This window comes from Ipomoea nil, unplaced genomic scaffold, assembly GCF_001879475.1.
Source record: "Ipomoea nil cultivar Tokyo-kokei standard unplaced genomic scaffold, Asagao_1.1 scaffold1361, whole genome shotgun sequence".
NCBI classification, from domain to species: domain Eukaryota; kingdom Viridiplantae; phylum Streptophyta; class Magnoliopsida; order Solanales; family Convolvulaceae; genus Ipomoea; species Ipomoea nil.
In genome coordinates this window covers 1,097,083-1,116,317 of record NW_017617789.1, presented here as the reverse complement: position 1 = coordinate 1,116,317, position 19,235 = coordinate 1,097,083, and the positions used below count along the sequence as shown (strand labels likewise).

Sequence of the window (19,235 nt, the reverse complement as noted above, 5' to 3'; positions counted from 1 at the left end):
CTGCCCGGGCGCCCGACTAGCGCCCAGCGCCTACTGCAACCATGGCATTAGGTAAACTCTAATCCTGTATAATAGCCGGCAAATCATATGAGAAGGTAAATCTTATTACAAAGATCTTGTGCGATGAGTTCGACGAAAATGGTGTTGGCAAAAAATTGAACCAGTGACCTTCATGTACCACAATCATGATGCATTGTGATTAACGAGAACAAAGATTGATAATAATAACATAGAGTAAAGAAGATAAGATTTACGTAGTTTTAGCAACGTGCATATATCCACGGAAGCAAAGTTGTTTTTTTTTTTTTAATTATTAATAGTGATGATAAAACATCCAAAGTTACCATCAACATATTTATATATGCAACGCTAAACATAGTACATAATTACAAGCAACATATTTATATATGAAACCTTAAACATAGTACAGACACAAAATTACCCATGTACTGTACCCCAAAGTGTTACCCCGCGCTCAACCCACTCCGTGTTACGTAACAAAAGAGTAAAAATCCACTCCGTCCAACACCTCTCATCTTCCATTATATTTGAGAAATAGACAATACACCAACTTGGACTAGAATTTTAACAATATATTAGTTTTTAAAGTTCTAACCATGAATCAAAATCAACACTCTTTATGTTGTTTCTGATGGTTATTAAGATGAAAACAGTTTTGGTTACTGGCACTTGCTCTTATGGCATTCTTTTGCACACAGAAGAATACAAGTGACAAACATTTGATGTTTACAGATAAGGAAGATGCATTATCTCCTAAAAATCAATGCTTGCTAAAACAGGCCTACTTCTGCAGTTATCAGGAGAAGTCTACACACAACATCTCTATGAATAGAAAAATAGCTATATTGTCTCTCATAGATATGTCAGATTGCTACCATGTCTAAAGAAAAGAGACTAATAAGCAAAATTACATGCATCAACTAACAAAACTATCAATTTAATTTTTTTTTTTTTTTATCTTCAATCCAGAGAGGATGATCACCATGAAGAATGGAAACCAGAATAAGGAAAGATGTCAGACAATTTGATGCAGAAAACAAAAAATGACAATAAGTGCACCCTTAACAGAAATAAAGCATCAAAATATACGAGGAAATCTTACATTTCATATATAATGAAAATTAGTACAACAAATTATTACATGCATTTTGAGCCCCACAGACCTTCCTAATGATCAAAGCACAACAAATTGAAGAAATGAAGCTAGTTCAAAGCACTGCAGAGCTTCCTAATGATACCATTTTGACCCGTGAGTGGCTGAATTTCAGACATTTTAATCATAGCTAATGCGAAATCTGCTTGGAATGCATGTGGGCTCCTTGCATACTCTAAAACTAAGTTGTCCGTAGCTCCACCATTGAATAGAACTTGATCCGATTGAAGCAAACCTTTCTTTTGCAACAGGTTCTTGTAATAGTTGTTATCAAAGGAGTTTGGGGTGACTAAATCAAGCGGTGCCAAATTTCCATTTCCAGTGTCTTTAGGACATCGGCGTCTTCTAGTGTTAGCAAAACCGGCATCAATATCAGTACGGTTGCCATAAATTCTATTGCGAAATAGAAAACACTGAGCTTGGCCGAGAGTGTGTGCACCAGACAAGGCAACCATGTCTCTTGTATTAAGGCCTTTGCTTGCAAAGCTTGATATAAGTGTATCCAAATTGGCAAAAGGGCTGGGGAGATCGATGATACGACTAGCTGTGGTTGAATCTCTTCTTCCCAGCTTCACCGTCCAAGACGGACCTCCCACAGCAGCAGTGGCATCACGTGCAGCCACCGTCAACACATCAGCACAAGATACAATACCGGGACAAGCTTTCTCCAACTCGAGCTTGGCAGACTCTATCACGTCAAAACCCCTCGCAGAGGCGAGGTTTGGCAACGCCATCTTTTCACTCTCAATGGTTGGTGACTCGTCCAGTAAGATGGAAGCATCGCAACCCTGAACAAAACAATCATGGAAATGGAGACGAACCAGAGAAGCAGCCATGCGGCGCTCACGAGAAATTGCTTGCCTTACGGCAGTGCGAATGATGTTTAGAGCATTAGGGCATGTCTTGTCGTAAAATGTAGGGGACAGCTGCGCTTGGCATTGCGAGAATGAGGAGAGCAGCAGAAGCAAACATGATAAAGTTGCAATGCATGGCATAGTATATATATGAGAAGCCATATATTATATTATAGATAGATAGAGAAATGGCGCAAGGAGGAAGGCAGTCGCTACTGTCTAAAAGATTGGGAAGATTATTGATATTGAATAGTTTAGGTTGGTTATGCAAAGTAGTATTTATAGGGATCCTGACTAGTCCTAATTAGATAAGGAATGATAAAAAGAATATTCACAATAATATAGAGGGAGGGAAAACAAATTCCTAATCAGATAAGGAATGAGAAAAGAAATAGAGGGAAAATAAATTCTAGTGAAAATATGATTAATAATAATAATAATAATAATAATAATAATAATAATAATAATAATAATATTATTATTATTATTATTATTATTATTATTATTATTATTAGTTTATAATTTATAATTTATAATTCTAATCAAAGTACCTGCTAGAAATAACACCAGAAGCTTCGCCATTATCATCTACCTCCACACCAGTAACTTCGAACAAACGATAGATTCAACAAATCCAAATCACCTCCTTCAATTCACCACTTCAATAGTTTGGTCGCCGGAAAACCGAAGATCGTCGGCGGAGGAGCTCCATGGCTGCTTCGTGCATGCAGTGGGAGAAGAAATCACCACGGCCTCAAATTAAAGCAAATTAAAGAAAAAATTTAGAAGAGAGAAATGAGTAGCCTAGATCTGTATAATTATCATCTACCCCATGCATGTACACATGTATAATTATTCTTCTATTGCTGTAAAATTTGTAACCTTGTCATCAAGTATACAACGACTAAACGTCACAAAACTAAATTTATAGCACCATTATGTTAATTTTACTTTCATTTTTATTTTAGACAATTGTTATATTCCAAATATATATATCAACACTACCACAAAAAATTCTTTTAAAATCTATTATTTTTAACTTACACCGCCGGTTATATTGCGTAGTAGATCTTATTGTAATAGTAAATAAATGATACGACATCAATTTTTTGTGAAATAGACGTCGTATGTCATTTTTTAAAAAATTACATCATAACATTTATAAAATTTATAAAAGAGATATGATGTCGATTTTTATCTCTTTATTTTTAATTTTAAAAAAAATTATATATGATGCCCTTTTTTTTAGAAAAAATTAGGGTCGAATCTCTTTATTAAAAAATAAAATGAGATGTAATTTAAGTTTTTATTAAAAAATAATATCGTATCTCTATAAAATACTATACGACGTTGATTTTCCTAAAAAAAAAAAAAACCAACGTCATAAAAAGCGACGTCATATTGTTTTTAAAATTTAAAATAATTATGTAATTATTAACAAGGTCGGTGAGTTAATACAACTGACGTTAAAATATTTTTTTAACTTATAAATTTATTTAATATTTTAATGACGATTTTATTAAAGACGATGTGATATGTCCGATGTTATATTTTATTTTATTTTTGTTTTTTTTTTAGTAGTGCAATGATCATATCAATATATTATTAATGACAACGTGTATGAAAAAATTGACAATACTAACTTAATCAAATTATGTAATAATATATTTTCAAAAAAAAAATTATGTAATAATATTAGTTAATTATTACATTCATTGTTAGTCAATAGTACTCAATAAAAATACAGTCATGTTCTTTTAACATGATCATAAACTTGCTAAACACACTTGCATGGGCAGCTCAACTGGTCACAGAGGTGAAATTTTGGAAGAATGACCAGGGATCGAGTTTCACCAGCCACAGTGTGAGCAATCGGGCCTTTGTGGGCCCTTAGGGTCTCCAGCGACAGTGTGGGAACAACCGGGCCCTTAGGGTTGGGGTTCTTCCTTTATGACATGTAGTGACCTTTTCCATGTGGGAGGTCATGAGATCGTTCCTCAGTGGAACGCCCTTAAGGTCGTCATCAGCGACAGTGTGGGAGCAATCGGGCCTTTGTGGGCCCTTAGGGTCACCAGCGACAGTGTGGGAGCAACGTAACCGGGCCCTTAGGGTTCGGGTTCTTCCTTTATGACATGTAGTGACCTTTTCCATGTGGGAGGTCTTCCTTTATGACATGTAGTGACCTCAACCGGGCCTTTGTGGGCCCTTAGGGTTGGGGTTCTTCCTTTATGACATGTAGTGACCTCTTCCATGTGGGAGGTCTTCCTTTATGACATGTAGTGACCTCTTCCATGTTCCATGTGGGAGGTCATGAGATCGTTCCTCAGTGGAACACATATTACAGGCATGAGATCGAGCCATAATAGCCATAATATACCGTACTTGCAAATATGTGAAAATGTTAGGGATAAAGTACAAATAAGCCACTGAACTATTTGGGAAAGAGCAATTAAGCCATCGAACTCAAATAACCCTATTTTTAACACGTTACCTTCCCACTTTTGCTGACTGGGTTGCCACATATTTATTTATTTATTCATTATTATATTATAATCTACATGAATTAATTTTAAGCAAATTTTCAAATTAAACATCCAACCCTAAACTATCTCTCCCTAATCGCGATTTCTGATCTTTGGTGAAGTGAGTGTAAGCAAGTGGATCCAGGAACTCACTAAAGGTATTCTTATAGAATTCCTGGTACTGTTCTTTCTCAACATCCTTTGGATTGCGCATCTGAAATTTGAAATACATATGAACATATCAATCAATCCCATGAACCAAAAAAAAAAAAAAAAAAAAAACCAATTTTTATGACAATCATTAGCATTAGCATACAAACAGAAAAATCTAATCTGATTTAGCAAATATTCATAGCAGAAACAATTATCCAGATAGAAAATGCTCAAAATTTCAGCAAAACAAAAATAAAAACTAAATCGACGAATACGAATTTGAACTAAGCTTGAAAATACCGAAGCGAGCTAACGAAAGCTTTGAAGTTATAGAGAATTGAGGCTTTGAAACTAAGTAACTAATGTTGAAGAAAGAGAGACAGAGGGTATGTTCGCAGGGACGGTTCAGAGAATTCCCGATCGGAAAACAACGCCGACTCCCTGGGATCATTTGGCTGTCAAAACTGAAAAGTACTGAGACTGGGAATTAACGAATGAGACAAAGCCAATATGGGTGAGTTCCAGGCAACTATTTTTCTACTATGTATTTGATTGTCATAAAAATTGAGTTTTTTTTTTTTTTTTTTTTTTTTTTTTTGGGTCATGGGATTGAATGATATGTTCATATGTATTTCAAATTTCAAATGCGTAATCTAAAGGATGTTGAGAAAGAACAATACCATGAATTCTATAAGAATACTTTTAGTGAGTTCCTGGATCCACGTGCTTACACTTACTTCACCAAAGATCAGAAGTGGAAAGATAGTTTAGAGTTTGGATGTTTAATTTAAAAATTTGCTTAAAATTAACCCATGTAGATTATAATATAATAATAAAAAATAAAAAATAAAATAAATGTGTGGCAACCCAGTCAACAAAAGTGGGAAGATAACCTGTTAAAAATGCCAATTGCTTTTTTTTTTCGGGTTCAGTGGCTTATTTGGACGTTATTTGAGTTCGATGGCTTAATTGCTCTTTCCCAATAGTTCAGTGGCTTATTTGTACTTTATCCCAAAATGTTATTTAATTTTATTTTATATACACTATAGTTTCATTAAAATACAACTATATGATCATTTCGATATAACTACAGCTTCATTGCACAATATACACTCAAATATGAAATATGTGAAATGTTATTCAGTTTCATTTTATATACACTGCAATTTTATTTCATCACAACTACAGTATCAGTTTGATATAACTACAGTTTCGATGGATAATATACACTCAAATATGTGAAATTGTTATTTAGTTTCATTTTGTATACACTGCATTTCATTTCAACACAACTACAATTTCATTACATTTCAATTGCAGTTTCACTTGATAATATAAAAATAAAACGTGAGGCAGTGTTAGTTTAGATACACTGTAGTTTCAATTGGTAATTAATAAACCAAACATGCACGCTCCGTTAACTCTAACGGCACGCTGTTTCTTTACTTAAAGAAACGACGCCGTTTTTTACCGCGATACACATGCACCGCGATGCTTGATATAATGACTGGTCCACATAACACTGCGTGGATCATGGTCCACACAATAATTTGCCGGGTTTGGGTGGGGGGCAGCACTTTGTTGCACAATACATGGGTAATTTTGTACTTGTATTATGTCTAGGGTTGCATATAGTAACTTTGGATGTTTTATCATCGGTATTAATATTAAAAGAACAATACTTTTGTACATAAGCATGTTATCAAACTATAAATAAATCTTGTCTTCTTTACTTTCTGTTACTTTTATCAATCTTTGTTCCCATTAATCACAATATGGTGCAGCATGATTGTCGTACATGAAGGACACACGTTCAATTCTTACCAAAGTTTACATATGCATTCCCTCAGTTAATAGGCGCAAATTATGATGTGCAACCGTGTGCACCATGCGGTTGCAAAACGACACCGTTTAATATGATGGAGTAACGGTGCCATTAGTGGCACCGTTTGACTCCACCAATCATTTTTTTTTTTTTAACAAAAACTCCAATCGAAGTGTAATTATTAATATATAGTTATGCAATTCTGAATATATAGTTACGAAGTTATGGATATATAGTTATGAAGTTGTGGAAATATAGTTATGAAATTGTGGAAATATAGTTATGAAGTTATGGATATTGTTCTCTGTGAACAAACATTTTAAGAATTCTAAATATGGAGTTATGTAACTATAAATGTCTAGTTGTGAAATTATGAATATATGGATATGAAATTATGAATGTGTAGTTATTATTTCTGAATGTACTGTTGTCAAATTATGATTATATAGTTATGTAATTCGATCTGGATATATAGTTATGAATTTGTGGATATATAGGTATGAATTTGTGGATATATAGTTATGAATTTATGGATATATCCTACTGTTTGCATACGAAAGGAAACCGTCTAACGCCGTTAACTACAATTCGAACGGAATTTTTTTTTAATGAAACAGCGTCGTTTTGCAACCGTGTGCACCATACATGGTGCACACGGTTGCAATGCATAACGATTGGTTAATAGGTATGGATTTCTCCCGTGAACCGAACAGAAAAAAAATCTACAATAATGGGTCGTGCTTGATGGAAAAATTATATTGTGGACCCAGGTCCACTTTGTAAGGTGTACCTAGGTCCAAAACAACGCAGCTTTGCGCGTCTGGAATAATGATGTTGTTAGTGGCACCGTTTCATCCGTAAATGATATATATATATATATATATATATATATATATATATATTGTGAATATAGAGTTTAAAAATTGTGAATATAGAGGAACGAATTCTGAAGACAAACGGCAAGTTAATGACAAGGAAGGAAGCAATTTTTTAAAATTCAGACAGCGCCGTTTTGAAGCAAAACGACGCTGTTTTGGACTCGGGTCATGTTTTGCACCACACGGTGTTCGAAAATACACCATTATGTGTGGTGTATTTTTTTTGTATGGTGCATTTTTTGACGTTTCATTCTCGTGTATTCTCGAACACTGTCTGGTGCATTTATGCATACCTAATAGTGTATGTCGCACTGACCGTACGAGAAGACCTGTTCTCACAGGAACCAATATATATATATATATATATATATATATATATATATATATATATATATATGTATGTATATATTTATTTATTTATTTATTTATTTATTTATGCAAATTGTTCAGCCCAAAGATTAGAGTCCAAAAGCTAAGCCCATTTATATACATATGAATAAAATTGTTAATCACAAATTGCTAAGCCCAAATTATTTACGTTGGGCAAATTATTGTGTGGACCATGATCCACACAGTGTTATGTGGACTATAATAAAAAGTACATTTTTTATTTACTAAATGTACACTCAATACACAAATAATGTATATTCCCTGAATACAATATACATTATTTTTGTACTGAATGTACATTATTTTTATATTGAATGTACATTATTTTACAGTATACAAAATATGGTCCACACAATAATGATTGTCCAACCCACTCCTTGTTGCGTAACAAAAGATGAAAAAATCCACACTGTCCAACACCTCTCATCTTCCATTATATTTGAGACATACACAATACACCCACTTGGCCTAGAATTTTAACAATATATTAGTTTTTAAAGTTTAAACCATGAATCAAAATCAACACTCTTTATGTTGTTTCTGATGGTTTATTAAGATGAAAACAGTTTTGGTTACTGGCACTTGCTCTTATGGCATTCTTTTGCAAACAGAAGAATACAAGTGACAAACATGTGATGTTTATAGATAACGAAGTGTTGGGTGGATGCCCGTGAAAGGTCAAATCTAACACCAAGTGATTAGAGGATTGTTGGGCGGGAGCCTAAAGGACCATGTTCAGCATCCTGTCTATCGAAATTGTGACAGGTATAAAAGAAATAAAGTTATTACATCTTCGCTACTCGCCGTAGCTTTTGGCGTAGTAGTAAAACAAAAAACATATGTATGATTAATGAAGTTGTCTGCACAATGGGAAAGTATGGCTTCTTTGTAACTTTCATAAACAGCAAGTGGATGGTTACAAAGGTTTGGGGGTACAACCTTAAAACCTTAAACCAATGTTTCAGATAAGCTAATTCTCCACCTTGTATTTACAATGTTCTTAGGCTTCTTCTTTGCAGAATTGCAGGAAATGATTTATGTTGCAACAGCAAAGCTTTCCTGCAGCCATTTTGCTCGAATTTCCAGCCCCGCGTCTCTCAGAGCATTCAGAGCAGACCGGTAAAGCCTCTCGTCCAGCTTGGTCTCATCGGTCTTCAAATCCTGCAACAGTTTAACCAATTCGTCGACTTTGTTCATCTTCGAGAAAACCCCGACCATTATCCCGGCCATCGCCCTGTCAGTCTTGCCCCCGTTTAGCTTGAAGTCTTGGTAGTATTTTACGCAGCTCTCGAGCTCCTTGGCCTTGCTGTAAGCGCTTATAACGCTGGTGTAGCTAACTCGGTCTGGCACGACTTTTCGTCGTTTCATCTCTTTCCATACCTTCTCGACTTGCTTCATGTTCGAGGCCCTCCCGTGGATGTCCAAGAGCGTGTTGTAAATCCACACGTTCGGCTCGCAACCCCTCTCCTTCATCTTGGCTACGAGCCTCGTTGCCTCTTTGTGCCTGCCGGTTTTGCCATACATATTGACCATGCTCGAATAGGCCACAATGCACTTATCAAACCCCTTTTGTTCCATTTCTGAAAAGGTCATTTCTGCCTTGGAGTATACCCCAATTCTGCAGTAAATGTTCAAGATTGAAGCATAGGTAACTTGGCCTGGCTCACAGCCCTGGGAAACCAGCTTTTCATACACAGTTGCTGCTACTCGAGGCCCTCGTTTTCTCGAGAAAGCGTTCACAATCGCGCACGAAATGCAATCAGAAACGCGGATTTTCACCCGGTTCATCACAGAAATGACATCAAAAGTCCTCTCCAGCATTCCCTCTTCAATGTACATGAGCACCAGCTTCAAGAACAAAGCTGGATCCCTCACCATTCCCTTCCCTTCCGCTTCCTCGAGAAGCTCCTCTGCCAGTTTCACTTCCCGGGCAGTCGCGAAGGCGCATATCAGGGACGAATAGAAGCTCCGATCCTCGGGAATTCCCTTCCTCGTCATCTCCCGGAAGTACTCCAACGCCTCGAAAGGCCGCCCCAGTTTCTCCAGAGACTTGCATAAACACTTATAGATTTGGGCATGAAATTGTGTGGATTCCACTCTCCTCCCTTCGAATTCTCGAAACAGGGAAACCACTTTCTCATGCTTTCCCATTTTCAAGAAAGCCTCCATTGTGCTGCAATAGGATCCAGGCTCTAGAACAAGCCCTGCAGATTTCATCCTTCTGTACAAGACAACAGTGGTGCTATACATATGTAAAGTGTTAAACCCTTTCATTGCAGAATCAAAGCCCAGAACAGCAGCCCTTTTATCATAATCAATCAAAGATTCAAGCAAACTATTTACAATCTTGAACTTCCTAGCTCTAACACAGCTACTAATCAGTCTACAACAGGTGGAACCATCAGGGAGAACATGGAAAGCCCTGAAATCCTGAAGCAACAGAGAGATTGAGCCCCAGTTTCTGGAGCTCATAAAGTACCTGACAAGAAGATTCAGGGTGGATCTCTGTGGGATAAAACCCGGATTCCCCTTCGCCTTCTCGTAATACTCGTGCCCAATCCCTGCAGTGTGGGGATCCTTGAGTAAGGTGCAGATAAGGGCATTGAAATCCTCAGGCTCTGGCAAAGGAGAAGGGCAAAGATCCTGAAGCTGCAAGTCCAATTCTATGGTGGGCTGGGAGTTATTGGGAGTGGAGGAAGCTTGGTGTTCAAGAACTGGGGCTGAGCAGCTGGAGGATCTTGCAGAAAGGTTGAGATCCCTGGAGGAGTTGAAGGAGAGGAGAGAGAGCAAAGGGAGGTTTCTGTTTCTGCTCATCATCATCATCAATCTGCTGTTACTACTGATCCTTGCAGTGTTGTTGTTGCAGGGGATGATCCATTCTGGAGTGGTGGGAAATGCCATGGGAGAAGCAAATGTTTTTTTTTTCACATTGGTTTCAAAGAATTTTTGGGGAAGAAGATGATGATGATGATGATGGTTTGTGTATGGGAATCTTAGCTTAGCTTATCAGGTTTGGATTGTGCCATGCAGGCGAGTTGTATTAGCCACTGCCTGCATGACACGTTTGGCTTTGTGGACCTTTAACTTATCACACTCATTCCTAGCCACTTATATGCTGTTTGCAACAACGAAAAAAAAATTGCATTTTTACGGACAAAAGTATCTTGTAAAATGTAGAATTATTCAGTTTCTTAGTTGACTATGCTGGAAAATCCTAGGCCATAACTCCATAGGGCAACAATTAATGTGGGTCACGAGTTCAATTCTTCTTCCAAGAGGTTAAATTCTCAATCTTCAAGGGGTCCCCACACCTTGGTCCGGCACAGTATTTGAGATGATGTAAATTATGGTGACTCAATGGCTCAGCAGACAAGGTCAAATGTCCGTGCACACAAGGGATCTGACAACTTTAGACATAATCCTCAAATTGTCGCGGCTGAAAGTCAAATTTTAGTCTCTTCTCCCAAATATTACCTACTGAACCAATGAGTTAAGTCCGTACGAGTTATGAAGTCAATTTATTAGTCACTAAAGGGTGCAGCGAGATTAACCCAATACACAGCACTGAATTGTACTGACTGCAAATTTTTCCTATTTCTTATCACAACAAAGAATATGAGTCATGATTATTGTGACACGAGGAATTAGGTAAAAAATATTGCACTATTAGCAAAAGAAGAAAGAAAAATATTGCTTCTCGTCAAGAGAATACAACATAAAAATAAAAATAAAATACAGAGTATCACAATAATTATTTAAACAAAATATTGTTTTCATGTGCAATATTTAAAATTTGACACTTTATATTACTAAAATAAGAAAAAAAAAAAGTATTTGGGAGCATTCCAAAGTCGCAATTTAATATTGAGAAATACTAATAAACAAAATTTTTATGTCAAATATACTAGAAAAAAGTATCAAATTTGCTACATATACATTGAACGAATAGTGTACTTAAAAAAAAAAAAAAGTTTTAACAAACTATTATCACTTAGCTTGATTAAACTTTCACATATATTTTTAGAATAACCAAAACTACGAGTATAGTAAATAGTATAAAACTTCAGAAGTGATGACCCCCTTGTGCACAGAGTGTACAAGGAGTTCCTCCTCCAGCCGCTCTTAAACAAAGATTCTAAGGGTTTAGGATTAGTCTAAGGGAGAAACTTAATGTATAATAGTATAAAACTTGGTTCAAGTAAGCATTATTGTATGATGTAGGGAACAAAATCAACTAATTCTAAGAAAGGGTGAGTGACAACAATATCTGGGATACAACAGTTCAAGTTCTAATATACATCCAAAAGGAAAGAATCGTTTCCCAACCGGTTAAACTGGAAACAAGAAATTGGTCTGAACTCTGAACCAAGCAGATTGAATTATGCACAAACTGGATGATCTTGCTGCAAGAATCAAGTTGTTTGCTAATGTTGTGAATACAGAATCAGATGCATATGCATATGCAAATGCATTTCAAATACTGTACAAGATTGTTATCACAATGAGGAGTTTTCAGAATGGGAAATATCCCAACGACTCCAGAAACAGCATTTGAATCATTCATGATCTATCAAATTCTCACAACCAATATCCTGCACAAATTCGCTAGTATGACCGAGGCATCTGAATCGAAATATCTCTCACTGAAACATGTCTCGTGAGAATAACCCATGCTACAATGTATTCTTCCTAGAAAGAAGTTGGATCACATAAACAAACTTTCCACCTGCTCTTTTTGGGCCAACGAAGGAAACCATCAGCCACTACCCGGTTGTCCATAGCTGACCGACTTAAACCAAGAGGGCTGGGATTCGAACTCGTGACCGTGTGGTTACAAGTTTGAATCCTTAGTTATCTTGGCTGGGGTTACCCCTTCCCACCTGCTCTTTTGTTCATATGATTTATGATGGATGCCTTTCATACATTGTTTCTATTACCCCCAAAAAAGTTCCTTGCCAAAAACAGTTAAGTTACACAAACCTTCTTCCTTAACTCAAATTTCTAGTATCAGCAAATATAGTGTTACTGGAAAAACAAGACATTATGGGATCAGGGCAGGGAGGGCATATCAGATAATAACTCTTGAGGCTAAATAGTCACAAGCACATAGCTTTAGAGTTGTTTCTCTCGAGGTGGTTAACTACACTTGCTGAAAACTATACAGAGTATTATTTATAGGAACATAAAAACACATTGGGAATTCAAGATGAACAACAAAAGAAATTTCTTTCCTTCCTAAAAATGTGCTGCACTGTAAAATTAGAACACAAATGCACAAGCAGTGACCTCTCAATAGCACTGTAAAGCATTTTACTGGGAAAGAATCAACTCTTTCAACCCTAAAGAAATATCATATGGTCGCTATGAAGTGAAGATGAGTAACATGGTTAAGACTCGAGGGAATTCACAAGTTTCAGCAGACAACCTAATCAACAATCAACAGAGAAATACATGATCAGCCAAGCTTTAAATGAGAACAAGAACATCCTAATCCAAGAAAATTTGAAGAGTTCTTAACCTCAATGGAAGAATTATCCAAATAGACAGACATGATTGAGTTAATAACATTTATTGTCAGAAATGCAGGATTCATCCAAGTACATTTTAAAATGAGACACATTCATTCAAGTAAGTATCATTTTCCGATGATAGTATCTATCACTTTCTTATAAAAACTCTTACTCATATTCAAGCAATCAAAAGTTGATCTTTAGGACTATGCCAAGTTATTAACTATCTATATAAGCCTTCTTCTTACCCTATCGCTGCAATGGTGCTCAAATGGAGATTCATTTCCTATCCTCATCCATCCCGAAAAGCTTCATCCGCGACAATGGAGACCTCAAGTACCCTTCCACCTCAAATTTCTTGGGAGAAAGCTCGCGATACTTGGCGAATTGCTCTCTAGCCTCTTCATTCCTATCAAGCAAACTGTAAATCACCCCTTTACAGAAGTATGGCCTAAAATCACTAGGGTCCTCACTCACAAGTTCATCATAGCTCCTCAATGCCCCCTCCACATTCTTCTGCAAGAACTTCATCTGTGCCATAATCAACTTAACATCCCTAGCTTCCTTGGCCCTGCTCTCCTCCTCAGCCACCTTCAGTGCTTCCTCTAACCTCTCAAGCACCTTCTCCCCCTCTCCACTCCTGTCCATTAACAATGCATTCTCAAACAAGGCCTCGAATGAGAGCGGATTGCCGGACAAAACCTCCTCGAAAACGGCTCTAGATTCCTGGACCTTGCCCATCTTGTGGTACAGCCTGGCCGTCATGAATTTCCACTCCGTGTTCTCCGGCTGGGCGGCGGCCAATTTGTGAAGCAATTCGAGGCTCTCTTCGTCCTCCCCGGCCTCCACCTTCTCCTGGAGGAGTGCTTTCAGGGATTCAACTGCCTCCGGACTGGATTCCAGGAACTGAGTCAGCGGCGAATCTTCCTCTTTCTCCTCCAATTCCTTAACAACCTCTCGCTGCTCTTCCACGACAGCCGGTTCGGCTCTCGCGAGCGGCGGCATTGACGGGAACTTCCCGAACGTGACGGCGGCGAAAACAGCCGCGACTCCTGCGGATTTAAGAGTCGCGATCAACGGATTCCGATCAGAAGTAGCGGAAGCTCTGACGGTGAACCTCTTGTTGTTATTGCTGCAAGGTGCGGAAAGGCGGCAGCGGGATAGGGCGTGAGGTTTCTGGGCGGTTTTAGGGAAATGGAATGTGGATGAAGAAGCGCCTAAGGTGATTCCCGACAACTCCATGGCAGTGAGTTTTGCAGAGGGATCGAAGGGAGGAAGAAGAAATGGAGTGTGAGGCGGAGGACACAAATTATTTGTAGGGTTTTAGGTGAAAGTTTTGAGACTTTTGAGTTCGTTGTTGGAGCGAGAGAGATGCTATCCGATAAACAAAAAATATTCTGTATCTTTATTTAGATACCAGGGTCCAACGAATAAATACTTTTCTTAAAAACTCTCGGATCTACTAAATATATAACTTTTAAATGAATTTAGATACTATTGCCATATGGGAGGTCATGAGATCGAGTCTTAGTGCAGGTGTTGTTGATTCTGTGTGCTTCGTTAGGTTGAGAAAGTATGTTTGGACAGATACTACAATGTAATAGAGTAGTAGCATTCAAAAAAGATACTATTGTCAATTACTATGCAGTGTGATGATACTAATGTTACTCCGTATTATTTAGTGGTCACACGATCTAGTATAGAACAAATATTACATTTTAAAATTTATGAATGTTGCAAAAAAAAAAAATGTATCGCATATTTAGTATTTAGTATTAGTTAATGGCAAAAACTTGTGTGAGATCGTCTCACGAGTCTCATTCGTGAGACGGGTCGGATATTTGATTAATGATACCAAAAATTCGACCTGTCTCACAAATTGAGACCCGTGAGACAGTCTCACACAAGTGTTACCCTTAGTAATATGAGCATTTTGTATTCTGTTATGAGGATTATAATATGTACATGTAATCTAATGAAACGACAGGTTTGATGATATAAATTCGTTTGGGTCAATCTACATTTGCATAAGTAAATAATAGAAAAAAGAGTAACGAGACGAGACATTTTACGTGTAAATTTAAAAGGAAAAAATACGAGCTATTTTGGGTTGAGTTAGGTAAAAAATACTAGTGAAATATAAGTTAAATACAATAGGAAAAATGAGGTCAGGAAGCTAACTAAGGTCCAACAATATATAGTCAAGAAGCTCGCAAATTATGCCATGGAATCGTGTTCACTGAGAATGGTGAATACAAGGCAAAACGACGTCGTTTTTAGGCAAAAAAAAAAAATTTCGCGGATGTGGAGTTAACGGCGCGCGTTTGATCAAATTATGAATTTTCTGTTATGAGATTATGAATTTTATGAAAATTCATAATCTCATAACAGAAAATTCATAATCGCATAACAGAAAATTCATAATCTCACAACTGAAAATTCATAATCTCATAACAGAAAATTCATAATCTTATAACAGAAAATTCATAATCTCATAGTTCCAAAGTGAATGTGTAGGCATGGTTCCAAAGTGAATGTGCAGGCATGGATTCATAATTTATGAATGTCCGTGATTTCGGACGGGAATATGTAGGCATGGCTCCAAAGTGAATGTGCAGGCATGAATTCATAATTTATGAATGTCCGAAATTATGAATGTAATGAAAATTCATAATCTCATAACAGAAAATTCATAATCGCATAACAGAAAATTCATAATCTAATAACTGAAAATTCATAATCTCATAACAGAAAATTCATAATCTTATAACAGAAAATTCATAATCTCATGGTTCCAAAGTGAATGTGTAGGCATGGTTCCAAAGTGAATGTGCAGGCATGGATTCATAATTTATGAATGTCCGTGATTTCGGACGGGAATGTGTAGGCATGGTTCCAAAGTGAATGTGCAGGCATGAATTCATAATTTATGAATGTCCGAAATCTTTGTTCACCTCAAATTAAAGTGAAACCGCAAAATGTGAAAATAAAGAAAAAAAGTCACGCAATTAATTAAAAAAAAAAAAAAAAGATAACGGTGTACTAACACCGTTAGAATCGTGTTCACCATTCATGGTGAACACGATTCCATGGCATAACGTCTGCAAGAAGCTCTGGTTGGCTTGGTGTAAGTTGGGGGGAAGCAGGCCCCTCACACTAGGAATAGTGCTTTATATTTATACAAAGTGGCAGTGGGTATAATGATGGTAAAGTATTGTCGTAGTTGGCATGGCATTTATTGATTGGGCATTCAGATCGGTCATGACACGTATAAGTTGTTGAGAGGGTGGTTGGTGAGGTGACGGCAGAGTTAACTTATCTAACGGTGATTGTCGAGAAATTTACTAATACAATGATCAGTAAGTCCACATATATGAAGGTCAATAAAATAATTATCAACATACTTAATAGTAGTCTATTTGGATGTGAAATTCAACTTTGCACACTTGTGCTCAAATTTTGCATTGGTTTGTTCATATGATCAAAATTGTTCAAAATATCAATTTTAGACTCATTTAGGAGTGTTTTATCCATTTCCTTAACTTCATAAGTTAGCCAATTTTGTAGCTTAATCAACAAATTTGACGAAAACACATGTTAACTTCAAAAGATAATCAAAATATGCAAAATTGATAAGTTAGTGCATTATAGTCAAGAACAATCACACAAAACATACTTAAAGAATGATGCAAAAGTGTATAAATTACGCATTTATCACAAACTACACATAAACTTGATAGACAATTTAAATATTCTTAAAAAGCTACAAATACACAAGTCAATAGTAGTAATACTATGTAAAATATAAGGGTTGAATCCACAAGAGATTAATACAATGCAATAAAGAAATTAATGAAATAATAAATGAAAATAAACTAAGATACTAACTGTAAATAGAATATCAACATCAATAAAATATAATTAAAAAAAAAACTAAATAGAAAATTTATAGTAAGCTAAGCAACTAATTATCTCTCTAATTCTCTCGAAACCTTGCTTCTTTTTTGGGCATTTTTTCATCTGGTGGTCGTCAGCCTCTGGCCGAAGTTTTGAGCCTTTGACGGAGCTTCGTTTCTTGTCCGGCGGTCTCATATATTCTTTTGTTTTTTGTTTTTTTAGTTTCATAATAAAGTCCACTGTCGATTCAGCCACCAACCCTGAAGGAAGTTGCAATAGTTATAAAGATTAAAGTTTAAGGATTCTGTCACATCTGAATAAAGAGGTGGTTTGATTCTAATGGATTCGTAAAATAAAGTTTAAGAGGTGTATTGCTGCTTCTCTTTTATTTTGTGTTCTGATTTTTTTTGGGTTTTTTTTCTCATTTGTGACGAGTTTGTTTTCCACTCGTTTCTTTTGACGGGTTATTTTCTTCATAAGTGTGAAACATTTAAGTTGGCCATGGCGTATGCGAACTTCATCCTGGGTGACAAAGATGACAATTTAAAAGAGCATCTGCAGCTTAGCTCGATGGATATATTGTCAATGAACGACAAATGGAAAACATATACTCATGTGGTGTGCAAAACTTTTCAACCAAAGTCAGTCTTGACTACGTTTGATCAATTCTTCAATGATATTTAAAGAATCGTTAAATTCATCTAACGAATTCAGCTTCAAATTTGTGAAACAGTCTGCGAATCAAGTTCTTTGTAGCATTGTTAGGAAAGTTATTTCTATGTCTGACTGTAAGGAATGGTATACCATTCCATCGATCCTATTCGTAATCGCTTCAGATTATGATTAAATGAATGAGTTTCTTTATTTTAAAAAATAGTAAACCAAACAACGAATATAATTACCAAAAAAAACACATAATAGCAAATAACCAATCCCAATAACATTAATACATGACCAACTTTGTTGGTCTGAGTGTCATACACTCCCATCACTTAAGAGAGGTCTAAGTTCAAACCCTACAAATCAAAAGGCATAGCAAGTACTCAAATAATCTCTTAAATAACTTGGTTATACTTAAAATAAAATTAAAAAATCAAACAATTAAATGTAACTTGATTGACAAATTAATTAATTAGTACAAAGTTAAAGGGATGAGTTCCTATGTTGCATTATGCTCATTGGACTAATGACTATGTTGTTTCACTATTACGACAAGGAATAGGACAAATGGGCTAGCAATCAATTAATACAATATTTTTTATTGTTTAAACTAGCTAATACTACTTTGGTTGAAGTTTAAAAAAAAAAACAAAACAAAACAAAAAAATTGAGCTCATTGAATATTCACAGATAATGGATTAAAATACTTAAGCTTCCTTATTTTACTATTTGTGTTGTTTTTTCTTTTTAATAGAGTTAATTCCAGCAATGGTCCTCCGACTATAGTGATTTTCCAAAATTAGTCCTCGATTTTTAATTTGGACACTTTAGGTCCCTTGATTTTCAATTTCTTTCCAATTGAGGTCCTTCCGTTAGAATACGGTTCATTAGACTTTAAATGAAGGGGTAAACTCGTCCTTTCACCTGCCTATGTATTATTCTTCGTATTTCTCCCTTCGTATTTCGCTGTTATACCTTGTAAACATCTCAATAATAGAGGAACGCACACACGAGTAGTCAGCAAATGGGGAACGACGAGGAACATTTTAGGGTTTCGACTAAGATTATCTTCATATATATCACGTATACAATGGAGAAATACTAAGAATAATACGAGTTTACCCCTTCATTTAAAATTCAATTAACCGTATTCTGACGAAAGGACCTCAATTGGAAAGAAATTGAAAGTCAAGGGACCTAAAGTGTCCAAATTAAAAGTAAAGAACTAATTTTGAAAAATCAATATAGTCGGAGGACCATTGCTGGAATTAATTCTTTTTAATACTATTGGCTTTGTTACAATATAATATTGTCCACGAACCTGTAACTTTTTATTTGGGAGAGGCACAATTATACCGCTTGATCACAAGGT

General features: G+C 36.1%; 3 protein-coding genes and 1 long non-coding RNA gene across 5 annotated transcripts; all 4 read right to left on the bottom strand.

Moving 5' to 3' along the window:
• Positions 1-1,118: 1,118 nt before the first annotated feature.
• Positions 1,119-2,380, bottom strand: LOC109185889 (lignin-forming anionic peroxidase-like). The gene has a single exon (XM_019335862.1). It carries the CDS (start codon positions 2,188-2,190, stop codon positions 1,225-1,227), a length of 966 nt encoding a protein of 321 aa, XP_019191407.1. The 5' UTR covers positions 2,191-2,380; the 3' UTR covers positions 1,119-1,224.
• Positions 2,381-4,645: 2,265 nt separating this feature from the next.
• Positions 4,646-19,161, bottom strand: LOC109185891. The gene is made up of 3 exons (XR_002055063.1): positions 19,149-19,161; positions 8,256-8,258; positions 4,646-4,764 (listed from the first exon to the last, which is right to left on the bottom strand). It is a non-coding gene; the product is annotated as an uncharacterized LOC109185891 (long non-coding RNA).
• On the bottom strand, positions 8,620-10,799 carry LOC109185888 (pentatricopeptide repeat-containing protein At5g13770, chloroplastic). Of its 2 annotated transcripts, XM_019335861.1 has the most exons (2): positions 10,636-10,764; positions 8,620-10,599 (listed from the first exon to the last, which is right to left on the bottom strand). In XM_019335861.1, the coding sequence occupies exons 1-2, from the start codon at positions 10,695-10,697 to the stop codon at positions 8,832-8,834; spliced, it is 1,830 nt and encodes a 609-aa protein (XP_019191406.1). In that variant the 5' UTR covers positions 10,698-10,764; the 3' UTR covers positions 8,620-8,831. The 2 variants fall into 2 exon arrangements, with proteins under 2 accessions (XP_019191406.1, XP_019191405.1); XM_019335860.1 differs by having other exon boundaries at positions 8,620-10,799.
• Positions 13,285-14,694, bottom strand: LOC109185890 (protein SLOW GREEN 1, chloroplastic). Its single transcript, XM_019335863.1, has one exon. The coding sequence runs from the start codon at positions 14,546-14,548 to the stop codon at positions 13,586-13,588; it is 963 nt and encodes a 320-aa protein (XP_019191408.1). The 5' UTR covers positions 14,549-14,694; the 3' UTR covers positions 13,285-13,585.
• Positions 19,162-19,235: the final 74 nt, after the last annotated feature.